The sequence below is a fragment of the Labrus bergylta genome, chromosome 18 (assembly GCF_963930695.1).
Source record: "Labrus bergylta chromosome 18, fLabBer1.1, whole genome shotgun sequence".
Taxonomy (NCBI): domain Eukaryota; kingdom Metazoa; phylum Chordata; class Actinopteri; order Labriformes; family Labridae; genus Labrus; species Labrus bergylta.
Genome location: NC_089212.1, coordinates 18,985,373 through 19,003,858, shown reverse-complemented (window position 1 = coordinate 19,003,858; position 18,486 = coordinate 18,985,373). Strand labels below are relative to the sequence as shown.

The following is an 18,486-nucleotide window of genomic DNA, read 5'->3' as shown; positions in this document are numbered from 1 at the left end:
AAAATAAATCGGTATTATGAAAAAACAGACCAAGATTACATCTACACAATGTCAAGGATAAAGAAAATCCAGATTTTTTTATTTCACTTTGTTACAGCTTTGTCTGTTGCCTCCTTCAAAATTATGTCAGGGGAAATCAGCAGGTCCCGGCCTTGTTAGCTAGCTACAGCTAACTTTCTTCATATAACAAAAAAAGCCTGCTTTTAGTGAAAGCACTTCAGGTATAAGCTTAACTACTAAATAGAGTTAGCTAAATTAATTTGGTTTTACATTATGAGAGACAATAAATCATATCAAACAATGATGGCACAATAAAGTAAAAGACAAGTAGTTCAATATGACATTGTTATAAAGTTGGAACAGTGGTGCAACCGTTCAAATGCTGCTAGTAGCTAACCTTTGTACTTCTTAACAAGCCCGCCTCAGTACACACACAGGGTGGCATATCGTTTTATGAATAAAGCTAGCCTCAGTTAGATAAAAATGCTAGCGAAGAGGCTGTTGCTTTGTGTCATAAGCGAGCACAGTTTAGAGTTCAGTTGGTCAATAAAGTCAAAGACAAGTAGTTCAATATGACAGTGTTATAAAGTTGGTACAGTGGTGCAACCTTTCAAGTGCTGTTACCAGCAAACCTTTGTACTTTTTAACAATCCAGCCCGATACTGAACCATTAAACAGTATATAAATCTCAGTACGCAATCAGGGGGTGTAGTTTTATGAATAAAGCTAGCGAAGAGGCTGTTGCCTTGTGGAATAAGCTTTGTGGATGAGCCCATTGATGTAATCTTCCACTGCTATGAGGTAAATGATTTTATAGGCTATAGGGCCAATTTAATTGAAATAAATCTGAATTGTGATATCAATTGTGTTGTTGTTTTTTTTAACTTTTTGGCAGCTTGCGTTTCCATACTAAACAGTTCTGATGTTAGGACTGGAATTGACTTTTTAAAAGAGTTAAACTGTTGCAGAATACATAATACTTTGATTATCATCATGAGGCAGTGCTCCAATATACCAACTCATATTGTTTACCGCAGCACCTAATGCCAAAAGTCTAATCCAAGTACTGATGTTCAAAACGTATCGCACTAGTACTCATAGAATATTATTATATTTTCGATAACATTTCCAGGAACATATTTCAATAAAAGTAACCAGCTGGTGTTAGCCAATCCAATGCAATATCTAAACAGGGTTCATCAGATTATTATTGATGATCGTGATGAAAAAGACCACTGTTTATTTTCCCAAAGTGTCTGGAGAGAGCAGTCTCTCCTGGAGGCTACAGGTTGTTTATTCACTCTGATATCTTTATAATCTGCTTGCCAGTGTTTCCCCCTTTCATCATGGAGCAAAATGCATCTGCAAAGAAATGGAAAAAAAGGATTTAGCTAACCAAAAGGTCATACCATGAGGTAATTTATAATCAACATACCTCCCATGTTTTCAATGCCGTCAACCACAGATTCCAGCACCTGCAGAGTGGAAGCAGAAATACAACTAAATGTGAACATACAGATAAGGAAGAAGACTAAAATTTGCGAACAAGGACACCCACACAGTCAACCACACATTATCATAATTTCCTTGTTACCTTGATTTGTCCAGATTTAACCCACTGGCTGAGCTCACAGAGGGCACTGTCGGCTTTGTTCATGTAGTTCAGCACCATAAATCGCTCTCGGGTGATGTTCTTACTTTGCATGGCTTCCTGGATCTCCTCACTCAAGGGAGGAGGATAAGGCACATCCTTGTTGTACTGTGAGATCTGCCCACACAGGATTACATGACCTCCGGTGTTCATCTGGAGATAAGAAGAAGGTTGGAGGTCCTCATGCGAGACAGATTTTTAGAAGACACAAAATACTCACTGCTGGAAAAACAGTCTTGTCAGTGAACTTTGCAAAAAAGAATCTTGACATTTTACAGCCAAAAAAAATATGAAATAATAATAAAATAAAGACTTTTCCTTGGACATGTACAACTGAAGCAGTACCTGTTTGATTACAGTGTCACTGATGTCTCCACCCACGTTGTCAAAGTAAACATCAATCCCTTGAGGGCAGCTCTCCTTGAGCCTTGCAGGAATGTCCTCTTGACGGTAGTTTATGGCTGCATCAAAGCCCAAGTCTTCCACTAAAGCTCTGCACTTCTCATCAGAACCACTAATACCAACCACTCTCACACATCCATCCAGCCTGCCAATCTTAAAAAAAAACAAAAAACAATAATAATAATACAGTCAGGATTTCACCTTATTGTCTTTGCAGTTAAATCCTTTTTTTTTTTTGTTAGCATCTGTGATTGTCTTGATTCTGTATGCTTATAGAGTTTCTTAAACTGTATATAATAAACGTTAACGTTAAAAGCTCCTGTGAGGAACTTTTGGTTTGATTTTGTGTGTTTACCTGTCCAGCAATGGAGCCACATGCCCCAGCTGCACCGCTCACCACCATTGTCTGATTTGCTCCTTTGGTCACATTACCCTTCTCCCTTACTCCCAAAAGTGCAGTGAGGCCTGTAATACCAACTGCTCCCAAAAAGTACGACAAATGGCCATCAACCAACTGGGGATGAACCTGCGATAGGTAGAAGGTAATATCCCATTTTTTTAAAGGCTTTCTTAAAATATGACAAATTCCACATTTCACAATGTCGTCACATAGTTACCTTCTGTAAGAGGCTTCCTTTCATAACAGCATGGGTCTGCCAGGGCCAGTTGAAGTTTGTGACCACATCTCCCTTCGTGCAACCAGCACAGCGGCTGGACTCAACCACACCAACACCTCCACCATCCACACACTCGGACAAAAGCCATGGAGTCAAATATTCTGCACCGGTGTCTTCGTTCATTCTGCAACGCTGCAAAGAAAAGACACAAAAAAAAAAATAAGAAGGGTTAGGGTTATATTTTCAGCATGGACACCAGATTGCAACACATTTGTATGTTCTTTAGTTTTAGTGAGAAGTAACAGCTGGAGTCCTCTTTTCTAATCTGAACTCAAACGTGAATGCATACAGGGGACTAAACCCACAGGTTTGTGAAGCAAGATCCTACAAGACAATAATCTAAATATGTAAAAAATGTAGGTGCACTATGGCTGTTTTAATACCATATATGGATCGACTGAAAGGTAAAGCGTCCGAACAAGAACCTCCCCATCTTCCAGGTCAGCTGTTAAAGTTGAATTCTCCAGCCGGAAATTTTCAGGAACTGGGGTCCCATTTTTACCTGCAAGCACCAGTATATTAAGCATTTTGTGCAAAAGTTAGCCACGTGGGTGCATTAATGTTCAAAAGATTAAAAATAATAATAATAATAAATTAAAAAAAGGGGAAAAAAATAACAAATTGTCCTACCTGGTCGCGAGTTGAGAACCACTCTCTGCACCTGCATCCTTGAAAAGTAACTGTTATCCCTGAAATCTACGTTAACTGGTACTTTATCTTTGGAAAGACTTCGCGATAAAGTGTTTTGCACTTAAATTAAACACACGTAAAACTAACAAACTTGTCACACGACCTTTTTCTTTACACTGTGTTTCCTCTGCAGGCTAGCAGAAAGTCAACAGACCGCTGACAAAGTCTCGTCTGTCAAAAAAAGCGAGAGAGTTCACTTCTACAACTTCCGCCTTCGCCCAAACGTCGTTGGCAGCGTAATATTTAGCCTGCGACAAACCTAGAAGACGATATGCAAATCGCACGTCGGTTGCAGCTTACTCTTGTGTCGAGAAATTTAACTAATTTAATGCAACGCTGCACAAGCTTCTCGTGGAAAGTACCGCAGATATGCCTTTAGAAGTTTTCATGCTTGGCAGGCAGCGTTCATTCTGCTGCGCATGCGTAATACATTTTTTTTTTTTTTTAAATGTGCCTACTCCATAGATTATTATATATTTGAAATATTAGTTGAACAAATGGCACGCATCTTCATTTTTCTACGGTGTGAAAACTTCAGTCAGGAAGTTGTGCAATGTGCGAAAAGATATTTGACCAAACATCCGGGTATGAGACGGTAACTATCTTGCCCGTCTTAAATCGTCTTTTCACTGGCGCTTGAGCCGTTAAAGGCGCTATCTTAATATTCCAGATCATCAACACTGCAACAGCGACTGCACATAATTCAACCGCTATTAAACCCGCATGTACAGTCACCGTCGGACTCCACCAATGCAATGCGTTCACCTCATCGTAGACTGACGTTACGTGAGGGTAGGTCCCCCCATGGATAGTTGTGGAGTGTCGATTTGCTAGCTAAAGTGTCTCAAAAAAAGTGACTCTGGGAAGTGAAGACTGGAGGAGAAATCGGAAAACGTGAAGTCTGCAGAAGAAGAGCGTCAACCAGGGAGATGGAGACGTGTGTGCCATGCAGGGAAAGACTTTAATGTAAGTACTGCACGGCTGTTTGATAATGCATGACAACTTGTGCTAAGTGCTTTGTTTAATGGGACAGTTGATGGTTAATTACGCACTAGTTAGCATTTTGACAGCCTGGCCGACCCCCCCTCACCCCCTCCACCCCACCTTTCCTTCCTCACGTACACACACACACACACACACATTCATGACATGTCAAAAATCCCCAAATGCCCCATTGAAAAAAAAAAACACCTTGTGTGTCATTTATTATCCTTTGTGGTGAAGGATGCTTTTCAGTTTCAACAAAAGTTAAAGATTTGATTTAATCCTGATCAAAAGTTAATGATTTGGTTTAATCCTGATCAAAAGTTAAAGATTTGGTTTAATCCTGATCAAAAAGTTAAGCCATCTTTTGTTTTGTCTGTCTTAAATAGGAGGAATCAGTATTTTACTTCACATCAGTAAAGTAAAGATCATTTCATGGGCATGTCTCAAAAATCTTCTTGATTTTTTTTTAGAGGTTTTTCTTTTCATATTTGCATTATTTTTTACTTTCATTTATAGCTAATCTTCATTTCTAAACAAGAGGGTTGCATTGTATAATAAAAAAAGAAAATGTGAAGAATAAAAAAAGGTTTCTACAAAATAATAGTAAAAAAAAGGCCAAATCTCTTAAGGGTGACTTAAAACGCAAATTTGCCTTAATAGGAGATATTACATCTCTGTTAAAATGTCCTATCAGTTGGTGGTTGTGTGTGTGTGCGTGTGTGTGTGTGTGTGCATCAACTAAATGATCAGTCAGTCCACGCTGATTCACAGGAGGTAGACATGTCAGACTCGAATTCTTGTCAACTGCATCTATGACAGTATTCAGTTTATTTTCAAGCAAGCAACAAGCAGGAGGGGAGGCTGGTTCCCTGCAGAGTCTGTCTGGCACATGCTCGGTGATGTTTGTGCTCTAACAGTCCAATGTCTCCTCCACTGTTTAATAGAAGGCTGGCTGTATGGCGCACTATTATGATGGGTCCTTTTTCATTTAGACACTGTAGACTTGTAGCACAAGAACAGGTGTTATAAACAACATTAAAATCAGGACGGTTCTATTCAAATGTCCCAGTGATCATAAATTATGGCAATGAGCGATGATTTTTTTGCACTTCTTGTTCCCTCTTCTTCTTAAAGGTCAGTTGGTCTATGAATGGGTTATTGTTTTTATGACTTAAATCAGGTCAGTCAATCAATAAATCTGTATTATTTGCATAGCATAAAGGCATAGCAAATATAATTCAAGACACTTTTTCTATCCACCGTGAGCACGGCACTAAGTCTAAGCAACATTTAAAAAATAACAGTGGCAAGAAATATTGTCTTTTAAGAGTCAGAAACCGGTTGGGTGGGTGGGTTTTTTATTTATTTATTTTTTATTTTAGTATTATTTGTACTATTTTTGTTTCTCTGTTCTTTACATTGCATGTTATTGCACTTTATTTCTTAACTACCGTATTTAAATATTACCTCTGTGCCTGTCAATATATCTGAGCTTCAAATAACATTAGGGTGACATGCACAGTTGTAATAACTATAAAAATGAGTCTGAAATATGTTGTTGAATGTATGTCCGATTTGCTTGCTCAATAAAAGATATTTGAATTAAGAGTCAGAAACCTCGAACAGAACCAGCGAGTCATGTTGAGCAGCCATCTGCTGTAACTGTGTCAGGCTTGGAAAGTGGGTTAGAGGGAGATGCAGAAAGAAGGAGATGGATCGAGAGGTGTTAGGTTGACTCGAGCTAAAGTAACGTTCATGCTTGTATGACATAAAAGTCCTCAGTAAATACCCCGCTCAGGAACTTTAATTCTTTAACAAGTCTTGAAAAAAAGACTGTCGCTAACAATTGGCTCAATGGGACTAAAGAGGATGTCAGCGAGTTTAAATCTCATTATGACAGACACGGACAAGTTGAAAGCTTGGTCACACTGAACTCCAGTGACACAGTTATGGTAAGTGACCATGCTGTTAGCGTTGGTTGAAGCACTTAAGATCAATTTTTTTCTGCATAAAAAATTAAACTGGTAACTGTTTGGTTATCCGTTTTTTTTACTTGAGCACCCAATCTGTGTGGCCTTCAAATATCCAGAGCATTGGCCTTAAATTGTTGTGCTTTTCATATTGCACAAGCTCCAGGTACGATAATTACACATCTGTAACACCTCGCCTTTAAAATTCATCACAGAGGCATAATGGTGGGACCAAGTTGTCCCTCCCCTGTGACGGCATCAGCGGTAGTAACAGGGGCAGGATGGGATTACTTTAAGACCACAGGGGGACACAGTAATGTGTGTGTGTGTGTGTGTGTGTGTGTGGAGCCCTTTCTTCTTTTCTGTCATGCTTCTGCAGCGCTGTCGTGCAATGTAAAAACAGGCCTGGACATCAATATAACGCCATTGCAGAATCAATATGAACGCATAAAGGCGTAGTGATAGCAGAGCTTTGTTATAGTGCAGTTGCAGAGTCGCAATCTCAAAAAGGGCGCCAATGACATTAGATACCGCTTGTTCTCCTTCTGGATTTCTATATAATAATGCTAACATTACATTATTTCTTTCTGTTAAAACGCCACGCGGTGGAACATGAGACAAAAACGGCAACAATCTAGATTGACACTTGTGATAGCTCCTCTCGCACCCGTACGTGGCTAACTTAAACAGTCTGCGTTGGTTGGGACGATGGATGGATGGACCTGCTAAGGAGCGGGCTATAGATAGCTGACAAAATCACTGGAAAGTTTCCTGCTCGGCGTCCAGAAATATGTGCCACACCTTATGAGAAATCAAGAAAATAATGAACAGATTAGGCATGAAGACAAATAATTATTTACAGCATTCTTTTTTACTTTTCATAGATAATACTTTCTTAATCCCAGGTGGACATTCGGCTGTTACAGTATATAGCAGGAAATATAGAATATAAAATATAAGTGATAGAAGAAGCAATAAGAACCAAGTGAGAGTATCTGGAAAATAATTATCTATGAACGAGCGCAGGCAATTTAATAAATAAACAATATTTAGAAATATAAATATACAAAATGTTCTGTATTAAAACAGTGTAGAAGTTGAACTCTTTACAGGATAGGTTCATTTGTAATGCATGTGTAGTTGTATTTTATTGTATTCCAACTATTTTAAACAGCTTCAATTTAAACAACACTGTTTTTGTTTTTTTTAAATGTTATTTCACAAGTGGGGCCATTCTTCAGCTTCCATAAATAACACCCTGTGGATGCTGTGTCATGTGAAAACACCACGCAGACATTTTCCTGAAGAATTCGTCAGAATAAGGAAGTGTGTGAGTTGGAAAGAAAAGTGAATGTCAATCGGGGTGTGCCCTTCTCCATCCATCCATCCCCACGTTCCTCCCATGTGTGTCGGAATTTCCCGCATGGACTGAGAGGGCTCTTGCTCCGTAAATTACAGCGCCTTGCGTTTCATAGGAAGACCTTATTTGGGCATGGAAGTGGGTGTGGCCAGCGAACTGATGGCTGGGGAAAGGAGGAGGGAGGGGGGTCACAAGACAGGCAGAAACACGGAGTGACTCGATGTACACCAAAGGCCGCATTGCTAGTGAGTTTTTTTTTTTTTTTTTTGTGCAATCCTAGTGCAATAATGTGCAACAGACAGCGGCGGCATTGAGCCTGCATTTCTGCAGATTATCGCTGCGTTTCCGGTCGGGACGAACTCGTGTTTATGCACCGACCCCCTTTTTTCCTCTTGACTTTAAAGCGGGAGGAGGGGGGGCTAGGGGGGTTGTGGAGGGTGAGGGGGGGGGGAGAAAAAAAAAGTACCCATGAGTGAGGTCAGCAGCATAGCATGAGTCAACCTTGGGGATGAATGCAGTCATCATCGCGGGTCTGTATCGTCCGGGGCCTGCTGCTGCTGCTGCTTCTGCTGGCTGCGCGGAGCTGCGAGCATGCGATCCTGCGGTGCTGAGCTGCCGTCAGTAGCAGCTTTCATGACGAACACAGTGAGTATCGTGGTGGGGGGAGAGAGAGACAGACAGACAGACAGACAGGGCTGGAGCCGTGGTGTTGATGACTGTGGGGTAGTTGTTGTTGTTGTTGTTGTTGTTGTGGTGGTCGACAGTGCATGTTATTGTGGCACGCAAGCTCTGCTGACAAAGTTTTGTTTACCTCCCAGAAGAGACGGACTCGGCGCTGCTGCCGATGAAAGCCTCCATACGGGAGCTCACCAATGCCTCTTTCTGTCTACAACACACTGTGTGTGCGTGTGTGTGTGTTTTTTTAATGTCTCAATCAAAAGCCGATCGAGTGCACGGAACAAGACGTGCCGTGTTAAAACCTTGTTGACAAGTTGAATCGATCTGTGGTGGGTTGTAAAATGTCATACAAGACTACATTGTTGCAGTTGGGGTGGTGGTGGTGGTGGGGGGCATGTAATGGACTGGGATAATCCGTCCCTGCAACAAAATAGGTTTCTCGTTATTCGCGCTGAGCCTTGGCTGTTCGCAGAAACGGGATGTGGAGAGGAAAAAGGAGGGAGGTCCAGGAAGAGTGTTGTCGTGGACGGACTCAGCATGTTGTCTTTATTTGTCGTCTCCTGCACGCTTTGCAGGCCTTGTGGCTGCACGATGTGCGCGCCGTCCCACACGGGCCGATGTAAATTAAGAAACGGCGATGGATTAGGGCGGCTAATGGCGCTTGACATTTATTGTAAGCCAATTTAACGTGTTGCTTTGTTTATTGGGCTAAACCCTAGGCTTGTGTAAGGTTGCACTTTGTGATGCGTCACGACGATCCCCTTTTGCTCACACAAGCATGGTCGCTCAGTGATCAGCAGTTTAACAAAAAAAATAAAAAATGTTTCTGCTCCAATGCAGGCCGATTCTGGCAACAACAACAAAAAAAAAATTCTGAATGCATGTTTTTCAACATTGCTATAGGCATGTGTAGCATCACGTGGTATAGCTGATGCACAAACAAACAAGCACTATTTGTCAGCCACATTGCATGGTCATTCACTTTTCCTTGCTCTGTGGAGCCATGGAGCCAATGCAGGATCTGAACAGCTGCAGCTGTCTATTTTAAGAAGCTTGTGTTTTACTAGGCCACCGGAGTAAAGGGTGATGAGTGTCAGTCACTGCCAAGGCTGCCAAGTCCATTTGCAGAGAGTCTAGTATTCATTTATGCAACCAGGATAACAAGTAGTTTTTAAATGTGCTTTTAATACGTTGACTTTAGCTTAAGAAAAAGTCTTTAAGGTTTTTGTTGGAATGCTGCACAACAGTGACAAGATTGAAGTCTATACAGATGGAGCAGGAACAGAAAGAAACTGTGGGTATCTGTGTGCATCCTGCAACTTGGCAGACTGCACTGTGTCAAAATCTGCTCGAAAGTCTTACCATCGAGTATTTCAAAAAAAAAAAAAAAAAATCATCACAGGTTGCCACAGCAATTTTCATCCATTAAAGCCTGCAAGGCTGTTCTGACTTTTTCCCCTGCTTTCTTTTTTCTTTTTTTCTCTCTCCCTCATGCGCTGATTTTGTCATCGTGACTCATGCTTGCTTACTTTCAGTTGCTCTTTTTGAGTGTGCGTTCACGTTCAAAAGGCACGGGTTCCCCTTTTTCTCTCACCTTAGATGAGTCATCGTTTGTAAAAAAAAAAAAAAAAAAAAGAAAACGAGAGGTTTCACCTTCAACCTTCCGCCTGTTCTGGTAGTTTGGCGGGAAAGTAAGCATGCATTCCGTTACTGATCTGTCCATCCATAAAGGAGTTCTTGATGTAAGAAGTGATGACACATTCTCAGGGTGTTTTATGTCCCCTGTCATTCATTTTTGTGCATTACTATCCTGTAATGACATTTCCAGGGTGTTTTAGCCATCGACGTATATCCTAGATCAGGTGTACGTGTTCAGCTGCAAGTAGGACATTATCCCTGTGTCATGTGGTCTTAGTGAATAATGACACAGTGTAGACCTGCCCCTCCCCTCCTCTATTCTCACACCAGATACCTTTCAGTGGAAGTCTATTGTTGAAAAAGCAAACAGCAGGTTTTTACATGGTTGAGGCGGGGTTGATAATGACCCCCCCCCCCCTTTCTCCTCCCTGTGGGGACCCCTTTGGTCTGATGGCTCAATGCTTGACCTCTCTCTTGTTTTCTCTATACAGGGTGTTGCCCATGAATGAGCAAAACACGTGGACTACTTCAGATCTGCTCACCCCCAGGCCAGCAACCTCTGAGTGGGTCACTGAGGACTTCAGAGGGGGACGAGAAGATTAACTTTGCTACTGCTCACTCTGAAGTCAACATAGAATCACAGCTTTAACTTAATGTGGGTGCCCTTTCATTTTTGGTTTGATATATATTCACCAAGTGGAGCATTTATAGCTGGTTTCGCTGGAAATACTCACCTGGTTCGGCTTATTCATGCCCGTCATGAGCGTACCAGCCCAGCAAAAACCCAGCGCCAAAAGAACGGGCAAACGCATCACATTCTTCAACGAACAAGTAGCAATGAAGGAAGGTTCTCAGCACCCTGAGGGCTCCTACTATGTTGCGGGTGGCACTGCCTCAGACCCTGGACAGAGCGAGGCTGCAAGTACTGTTACCTCGAACCAAGAGGGCCCTCACATGTACCTCAACTCTGTCATCTTCAGCCCAGATAAAGGAGACCAGAGCAGGGGTCATTATCAGCAGACTGTGCCGATGAAGTGGGCACACCAGGAGCCCAGTCAGCAGCAGCCATCCCTGTCCCAGCAGCAGAGAGCCGCCCCCTGGAATACTATGACGAACTGGGGACAAAACATTGCTAATTTCATTGGCGGAGTTAATGTAACGGACTCAAGGACCCAGAATGCATTTGTGAAGTCCATGCACGACACTTCTGGCTTACAGCCCCCAAATAGAGCTGCAGAAAAGCAGCCTTTGGGAGCGAACCCTGCTGTTGAAGTGTACAGAGATGCTGTTAAGGCTCGTGGTATGGACTGGGAGCAGCAGCAGCAGCAGCAATCCCAGGCCTTTCAAGAGACCTTGAAACCTGGGGCCCTCAACCCCCAGCAGCACAGCGCATTACACCCAGGAGGAAGCTCAGTGCTGCAGCCCTTCCAGTTGGCTTTTGGTCAACCCAAGCAGCACCTGCCAGCCTACTACCAGACCTTTCAAGGCAACAGAACAACCCTACCTAACCCACCCATCTATTCAACACAGGCAAAACCCCCGCACCAGTTGCAGCAGTTACAGAAGCAAGAGCAAATACAGCGCCAGCAACAGCAGCAGCAGCAACAACAACATCACATAATCCAGCAGCAAATTCAGCAGCAGCACCATCAACAAATGCAGCAGCAACAAATCCTTCAGCATCAACAACATGTCCAGCAACAGCTACAGCAGCAGCAACAACAAATACAGCATGAGCAGCAGCAACAAAAGATACAGCAACAGCTCCAAATTCAGCAAATGCAACATCAGCAGTTGCAACAACAAAACCCTCGCGCGCTTGACTTTTACCCCGTTACACAAAATGCACAACCTCACCCGCATCCACAGCCCGTGGTGGTACACTCCCAGGAGCCCTCTGCTCCAGCTCCCCCAAAGATCCAGGAACCAATCATCCAGGATATCACCCCAGAACCCCAGCAGCCCTCAGATCCACTGCAACCCCCACTCCAGACTGAGCCTCTGTCACAGTCCCAAGCGCAGACACAACTCCAATCCCAAACGCAGCTACGCAGATCACGGCGGCTCTCAAAGGAAGGAGGGGCGCCGTCCGACAACCCTTTTCTCTCTGTCTCGTCAGATCAGGCCACCTCAGGGGTGCAAGGGTCCCAGAACGGGGCCCGGGACATCCAGGCAGCCCCAACAGGCGTCATCCAGAGCACGCGCCGGAAACGCAGGATCTCCCAGGAGGTCAATTTGGAGACCCTTGCTCAGAAAGCATCAGAAATGGAGTCCCTGCCTTCACATATTGTAAAGGTAAATACTCAGTGGAATGTTTTAACTTTCCTTAACTGTCTAATTTCATTGTCTTTTTTTTTAATTAACCTGTTTCCTTTCGTTCCCATCTGTTTCATCTTGAGCAAAACAATAATAATAATAATCATAAACAGAGAAGGACTGAGTGTTCTGTATCCTGATGGTTTTATTGCAGTTCTTTTCTAAACAGATCACCCCAAGTCCCCTGGAAGTCTCTATTTGCAAGAGCAAAAGGGAAAAAAAAAAAAGAAAATCAATTTTTTTGTGTAATCCTAGGTCGTAATTGCAGTGGGACTTCAGCTCCCTTAACAAGAGCGAGAACTGGAACAAACTGCTTAAGGCAGCTGCCAGGCAAACTGCGCCAAAACTTGTGTTGTTTGTGATTAACGTGCTGCAGGGAGAGATGCTGAATGTAATCAACACCCGGTGAAACATAAACCACAGAAATTATCCGCTTTGCTCTACCTCATGAGGGGAAAAGACACCTTGCATTATGTGTTTTTCCAGGTTTATTTCATGTACTTTTCCAACAGCTTCAAACACAAGTCTTCACCTTTTTTTTTTCGGATTCAGTGAACAAACTTTAGAAATGACTGATCTGAAGTCATACGCTTATCTATGTTTACGTGCTGAATGTCTTGATTGTGCAACACGTTCTGTTGCCAAACAGCAGTGAGTCAGTAAGTCTGTAGCTTTGCATGGCTGTGCCCTAGCGTTGCCTCGCAGGTTAGCTGATCATACTGAAAGTGTGTTTAGTTACATGCCTGCACACCTCCCCCCCATCCCATCAAAGGAGAGAAACTCCAGCCTGGCCTCGTCTGCCCCATCCCTCCCCCCTCCCTCTTTACAGGGAGGGGTGCAGGGTTGCCCTGCCTGCAGTGCTCAGCAGAATATCTCTCCACCGCTCTGGTGTAGGGGCTGGAGTTTTCCACCAGCAATAATGAGAACAGATCCAGCGTAGCCACACTGCTGCATGCCTGTCTGCCCGTGTAGATGCAGCATGCAGTGACAGAAAGAATCTTTCTTCCACTGGCCTATGATGTGGTGTTAGAGATTGCTTTGAAGTTGCTTCCGAATTGATCGTTGCTCTAAAGCACACTGGTTGCTGAGGCCCACTCATTATGGTAACTCAAAGAAGAATGTGAAGAATGCTCTTCGTACGTCTCTGTCGCTTAAAAGAAGTTGATGCAGAAGTGCAAAAAACTTTTTTTTGGGGGGGAGCCTTATGTTGAAACAGTTCACACATTTCAAACTGAACCTTATGTGTTTTTAATGCACATTGTTTTAAGCAGTTTGTGTTTGAGAACACATCTAATGCTTGTTTAATGCTGTATTGACTGGCCTGTTAACTCTCCATTGGCGTATTGATTTACTTTTCGCTTTGTACTTTGCTTTTTTTATGGATAAATGTTGTAGGATTCTCCTTCAGGTATTGATCAGAATGAGGGAACCTAGAGATGATGAGTTAACAGTCACCAAAGAAAAAGTTGAGATTTGTTGTGATGAGGTGTGTTAAGGTCCAAACCTTAACTTCACTGTTAAAGTTGTCTTCTGTTCATGCGTTTGAAAAACATTTCTCCTGAAAGTCTTACTGTGATCAGCTTGTGAGCTGCAGTTTGGACTGCCAGCAATAACTGGAAGATGAAGCTTTCTTTGATTTTTGCCTCAAGTCTGTCAAAAATGTCACAATAGGCCGGTTTAAGGAGCCCCAACTCCTTTGAGGACAAAAGACATTCAGTTTATGGCAGACATTAACCATCGTGTTTCTCACAGATTAGTCAGAATATTGTTTTCTAGATGAATCCTTTTTCTAATTAGGATTGTCTCTTGGCCAATTTAAGAGAAAATGGGAAAGGTCCGCACACTATTCAGCTCCCAATGAACGACTTAATTAAGGGCAACGTTTCAATCCAAAGGATCTTCTTCTGGCCATTTTAACATGTTAAAAAAACTGTTTTGTCTTAGAAACTTGAGAATGTAAGTTATTCTTTTAAGTAGAGGTATCATAAACCAATGTTTGCACAGCAAATGAGTGCTAGTAAATGTTCATTAATGTTTTATATTTTAGAGAATTTTAAATTTAGCTTCCATTGTCTCCATCAGGACCCTCACAGGCCGTGGAGTCCCACTCAACCAGAAACTAACGCCAAGCGACCCCGAGATGAGAATCTCCTTCCGCTTGTCATCCCCGTGTCCGTCCCCGTGCGAAGGCAGGAGCCCTCCTCTCCCGACAAAGATGACGCGACGCCGGCCTCTCACTGGCCCCACAGGCCTACAAACCCTCAGGACCTCGGCCACTCCAACCACAAGCCCTCCGTCATCGTTACCCGGAGACGCTCACTCAGAAACTCTTTATCAGAAAGCTCAGAGCAGGTTGGTCCACATCGATTCTTTGCTGCTTTTTCTTTCTTTTTTTTTTGCAGTGAGTGTACTTTGACACTATTTTTTTATTTATATATATATATTATATATGTTATTCATTTAAAAGTCTTTGAGGGATGTGGAGGTGTAAGGACAGTATTTCTCATCTTCTGTCTGTCTAAACTCTTGTTATTAAATTCCCAGCATTTATGCCACGCCTCCCCCTCCCCCTCCATGCTTAATGTCCCCCCTGCCCCCATTTCAGTCATCCACACTTTTCTCCTTTTCCCTGTTTCATTTGGGGGGGGGATTTGGTGAACTGGTTGCCCTGCCCCAGATCAGGCAGATTATCAGGGTTTAGCAGTGCCATACTGTACATAATGTACAACGTTGTACCGAGGGGTTGGGGTGCTTTTCCTTTACTCCAGGATTTCCTTGGATAAATGTAGAAAACGCTGATTGATTGATGATCAGAACTGTTGTAAAGTAATAGTTTAATTGAAACAATAAAGTGCAGACAGAGAGTCCTGTGATAAATTTGAACCGTTTCAAACAATTTTTCCTCCTTAGAACGGAGCTGACGGCGAGCGGGACGATGACGGCAAAAAGTCAAAACGGCGCCCCCGGCCCGAGCCCCTTTTCATCCCGCCGCCTAAACCTGGTTTATTCATCGCCCCTCCGGTCTACTCAAGCATCACACCTTACCAGAGCCACCTGCGCTCCCCTGTTCGCCTCATCGACAACCCCCTCACCATTCCTCCCTACACGCCTCCGCCAATCCTCAGCCCGGTTCGAGAGGGCTCTGGCCTGTACTTCTCCACTTTCCTGTCCTCGGCTGCTGCAGCTGCTGCAGCCAGCAGTCAGGGCCTGCCGCCTCCTGCAACACCCAAGTCTGCAACACGCAGCCTGTTGCGCTCCAGTAAGTGAAAATATTTAGCATATAGGACTTCCCTGAATTATCCGCAGGACATGTAAACTGTGGGAATCCATTTCTGGCAATAATTAACATGTATCTCTGTGGTGATTTAGAATTTCCTCCCTTCAAATTTTAGAATTAAGTCTGAATCAAGGCCCATTTTGTGCATCACATATTCTTGTTTTTAACCTTACAAGTTAGCCTTAATAATGTATATCAAAGTCTAAGTCCTGTGATCACAACAGAAACCTTTTTTGAAAATGTCATTGAGAGGATTATGTGTTCCTGCTTCTTTTCAGACAGCTGTGACATCACACCACCAGTTCTGACTGCTGTGAGCGAGGCCACTCCAGTCAGCATAGAGCCGTGAGTATTTCACTCCCAGCACCCGCCAAGTCATCATCCTTCATTATGGAATGGAACTTTTGAACGGGGGGGTTGGTGTGTGTTATTTTTCAAAGACACCCAAAGCATGCATTGTCATCGCTGAAGTAGCAGTTCTGCAATCAATTATTCAAACCATTACACGGGGCTGAATCTTGAAATGTCTTGAAAAGAGAACACGGACATTTTGAAACCTTAAACCCAGTCCTTTAAAACTGCACTCCTCTCCACCGCTGTCACCACTGGAATCTTTTGCCCTGTCATCCAGCGAGCATCAATGCCAGCGTTGGTTTTTCTGATTTAGCTATGCTGCCTGATGTCTATCTCAATTAAAGTGCATAACGTCGTAACAGTTCCATATCAACTGTCATAACAAAGCCTTAAAGCCTTTTAAAACCTAATAGCACTAAGTACATCTGAGGCCTGTTTCTGTGCTCTATAAAACATATCTGCAAATTGATTAGAGTGGCCTGATGTCCAGCGTCAAACATCGTACTATATGTGGCCTTTGTTGATACCAAAAATGTAATCTTTATGGTTTAAAATCTCAGTGATTTAGGGACTCTTTAATAGTTACCGAGGCAACAGTAAGTGCAGATTAACATAAAGGCAAGGACTCATTGAGCAGCTATTTTGACAGAAATTGAACAGAAGAGCAACTGGTGTGTCTGTTCACAGTGTAGCCAAACAGACTTCTATTGTTGCACTAAATAAATAACTGTGATCAATTCATCCGCATTCTGCTACCAGTAAGCTTGCTGAGGAGATTGAAATGAAAAAATGTTAAATTGCTGCACTTCTGACAGTTGCTTCCTAGTCACAGCTTCCCTATGTTTCATAACTTTAAACAAGTCATGTGAAGAAGCAGCAGTGTGAAGCTCATTTCACAGTTTTAGTAACTTAGTACAGCTCTGACACTTTTTAAAGAGCATCACTGATATATCTGTTGGACATATTGTATGGTGGAATTGGCACTATCACCATAAACTGTATTAAACTTTGACGTAGCCTCAGTGACAGCACCCGTTGGTTTCTGAAGCACATTTTGAGGCCCAACAATGGAAGTAACCATATTGGAAATTCTGTCTCAACCTAACCTTGGTCAACCTTAAGCCTCCTGACAAACAGCAAATCTGCGCTTGCTTGCAGTCAGATCAGTCTTGATAAAAACAAAACGGTCCCCCAACCATATTGTCCCGGTGTGCCTTTGAGTCTGACTTTGAGTACAAGTCAGTGGGACTAATATAAAGTCACAATCACAATAAATCAAGTTTTTTTTACACCATTAAACATACTGACAGATATATTTGTATATTGTTGTATATATTTGCCAAGATTGGGCAATATGAAATCTTTTAAAGCAGAAAACAGTGCCCAGAGTTTTCAAGAAAAGGTGTCAACCAATAGTTGTGTCGAGCAGATTTCACTCATTTACAATATTCTGCAGCAAATGTAGCAGAGCGTCAAAGTTGAGCAGACATTCAAATTCACGACTAAAGGTCTGTTTTAAATCCTGCTAAAAAAAATAAGCATATTATCTGACATGAACACCATCTGTGTATTTTCACCTTCATAGTCAATATTAGTATCTCAAAAATCCGTATTGACCTGTCCCAAAAAAGTATTCTGATTTGCATGCTGCACCATCGCATACATGTCGAAATGTCTCCTGCAATAGGAACCGTTGCTGCAATGGCACACTCGCTACTAGCAATACTAACTCGGTGACAGAGAGCTGAATACCTTGAATGCTTTTGCAGAAAGAAATGGCCATAAAAAGTATTAAAAACTGGTTTGAATTTGACGTCATATGAAGTGTATCCACGGTGCTCTTAAATAACCTTGAGCTAAGTAAGACCCAAGTAAGAACATGGCCGACATCCAAGTGACTCAATAAATGTAAACACAGTCATTGATTGCTTTATGTTTCTGAAATCTGAGCAGCAAAGACAGGGGAGCATCAAGGGCACAGAGACACTAGCTAGTTAACCTTTAAACGGATAATCAAAGATTGTTCTTTGTTGTTTTTGCATCGGGGGGGGGGGGGGGGGTGCATTGTGAAAGCTGTTGAGCAGTGAGTCAGGGGTCGAGCCAGCGAGGCTGCACATAAATCGCGCTTTCAGCTGTGCCTGGTGCACTCCCAAACACACCAGAGCAATCCCAGTTGAACTTTTAGCAGCCCACCTTCCCTGGGGGAGGCTGCCAGAATACACACACTCATCTGGAAACACTGCAGGCCCACTGGAAATGCAGGGGAGGGAGAGGGGGGGGGGGGGGGGGGGCATGCTGGAACAGGATTATCTGTTAATGTAACACACTGCATCATTTTCACAACTATGGCACTTAAGATTCTGGTTTCAGCTGACATTTATGCTTAAAAGGATGCACGCATTTATTGGATTTTGAGTCTTTTCTTTGTACTTTAATGTGACCTTTATCCCACATCCAAATGAGGATCCACTTCCTTTTTCTTTTAT

The 18,486-nt window shown here is 42.7% G+C and overlaps 2 protein-coding genes across 4 annotated transcripts in view; one reads left to right on the top strand and one right to left on the bottom strand.

Moving 5' to 3' along the window:
• Positions 1–46: 46 nt before the first annotated feature.
• On the bottom strand, positions 47–3,497 carry ptgr2 (prostaglandin reductase 2). Its single transcript, XM_020627458.3, has 8 exons — positions 3,361–3,497; positions 3,114–3,232; positions 2,671–2,862; positions 2,409–2,579; positions 1,997–2,206; positions 1,595–1,804; positions 1,436–1,475; positions 47–1,362 (listed from the first exon to the last, which is right to left on the bottom strand). The coding sequence occupies exons 1-8, from the start codon at positions 3,395–3,397 to the stop codon at positions 1,298–1,300; spliced, it is 1,044 nt and encodes a 347-aa protein (XP_020483114.2). The 5' UTR covers positions 3,398–3,497; the 3' UTR covers positions 47–1,297.
• A 477-nt stretch (positions 3,498–3,974) lies between these two features.
• Positions 3,975–18,486, top strand: part of mideasb (mitotic deacetylase associated SANT domain protein b) — a 29,047-nt gene continuing 14,535 nt past the window's right edge. The window contains exons 1-5 of one of the 3 annotated variants that reach the window (XM_065947722.1): positions 3,975–4,386; positions 10,545–12,348; positions 14,452–14,721; positions 15,280–15,628; positions 15,925–15,991. In XM_065947722.1, coding sequence (XP_065803794.1) covers positions 10,804–12,348; positions 14,452–14,721; positions 15,280–15,628; positions 15,925–15,991 — 2,231 coding nt within the window. In that variant the 5' untranslated portion in view covers positions 3,975–4,386; positions 10,545–10,803. Of the gene's footprint in view, positions 4,387–7,917; positions 7,983–8,190; positions 8,383–10,544; positions 12,349–14,451; positions 14,722–15,279; positions 15,629–15,924; positions 15,992–18,486 lie in introns of those variants that run through there. The other 2 variants (XM_029275895.2, XM_065947721.1) reach the window with 2 other exon arrangements.

What these genes read in the sequence shown, in the direction of transcription:
- ptgr2 (XM_020627458.3), bottom strand. Translation starts at nt 3,397, where the DNA reads ATGCAGGTGCAGAGAGTGGTTCTCAACTCGCGACCAG. An exon ending in GGTTCTCAACTCGCGACCAG is followed by an intron (nt 3,233 to 3,360) that starts GTAGGACAATTT and finishes TGGTGCTTGCAG; the next exon opens with GTAAAAATGGGACCCCAGTT. An exon ending in TTAAATCTGGACAAATCAAG is followed by an intron (nt 1,476 to 1,594) that starts GTAACAAGGAAA and finishes TCCACTCTGCAG; the next exon opens with GTGCTGGAATCTGTGGTTGA.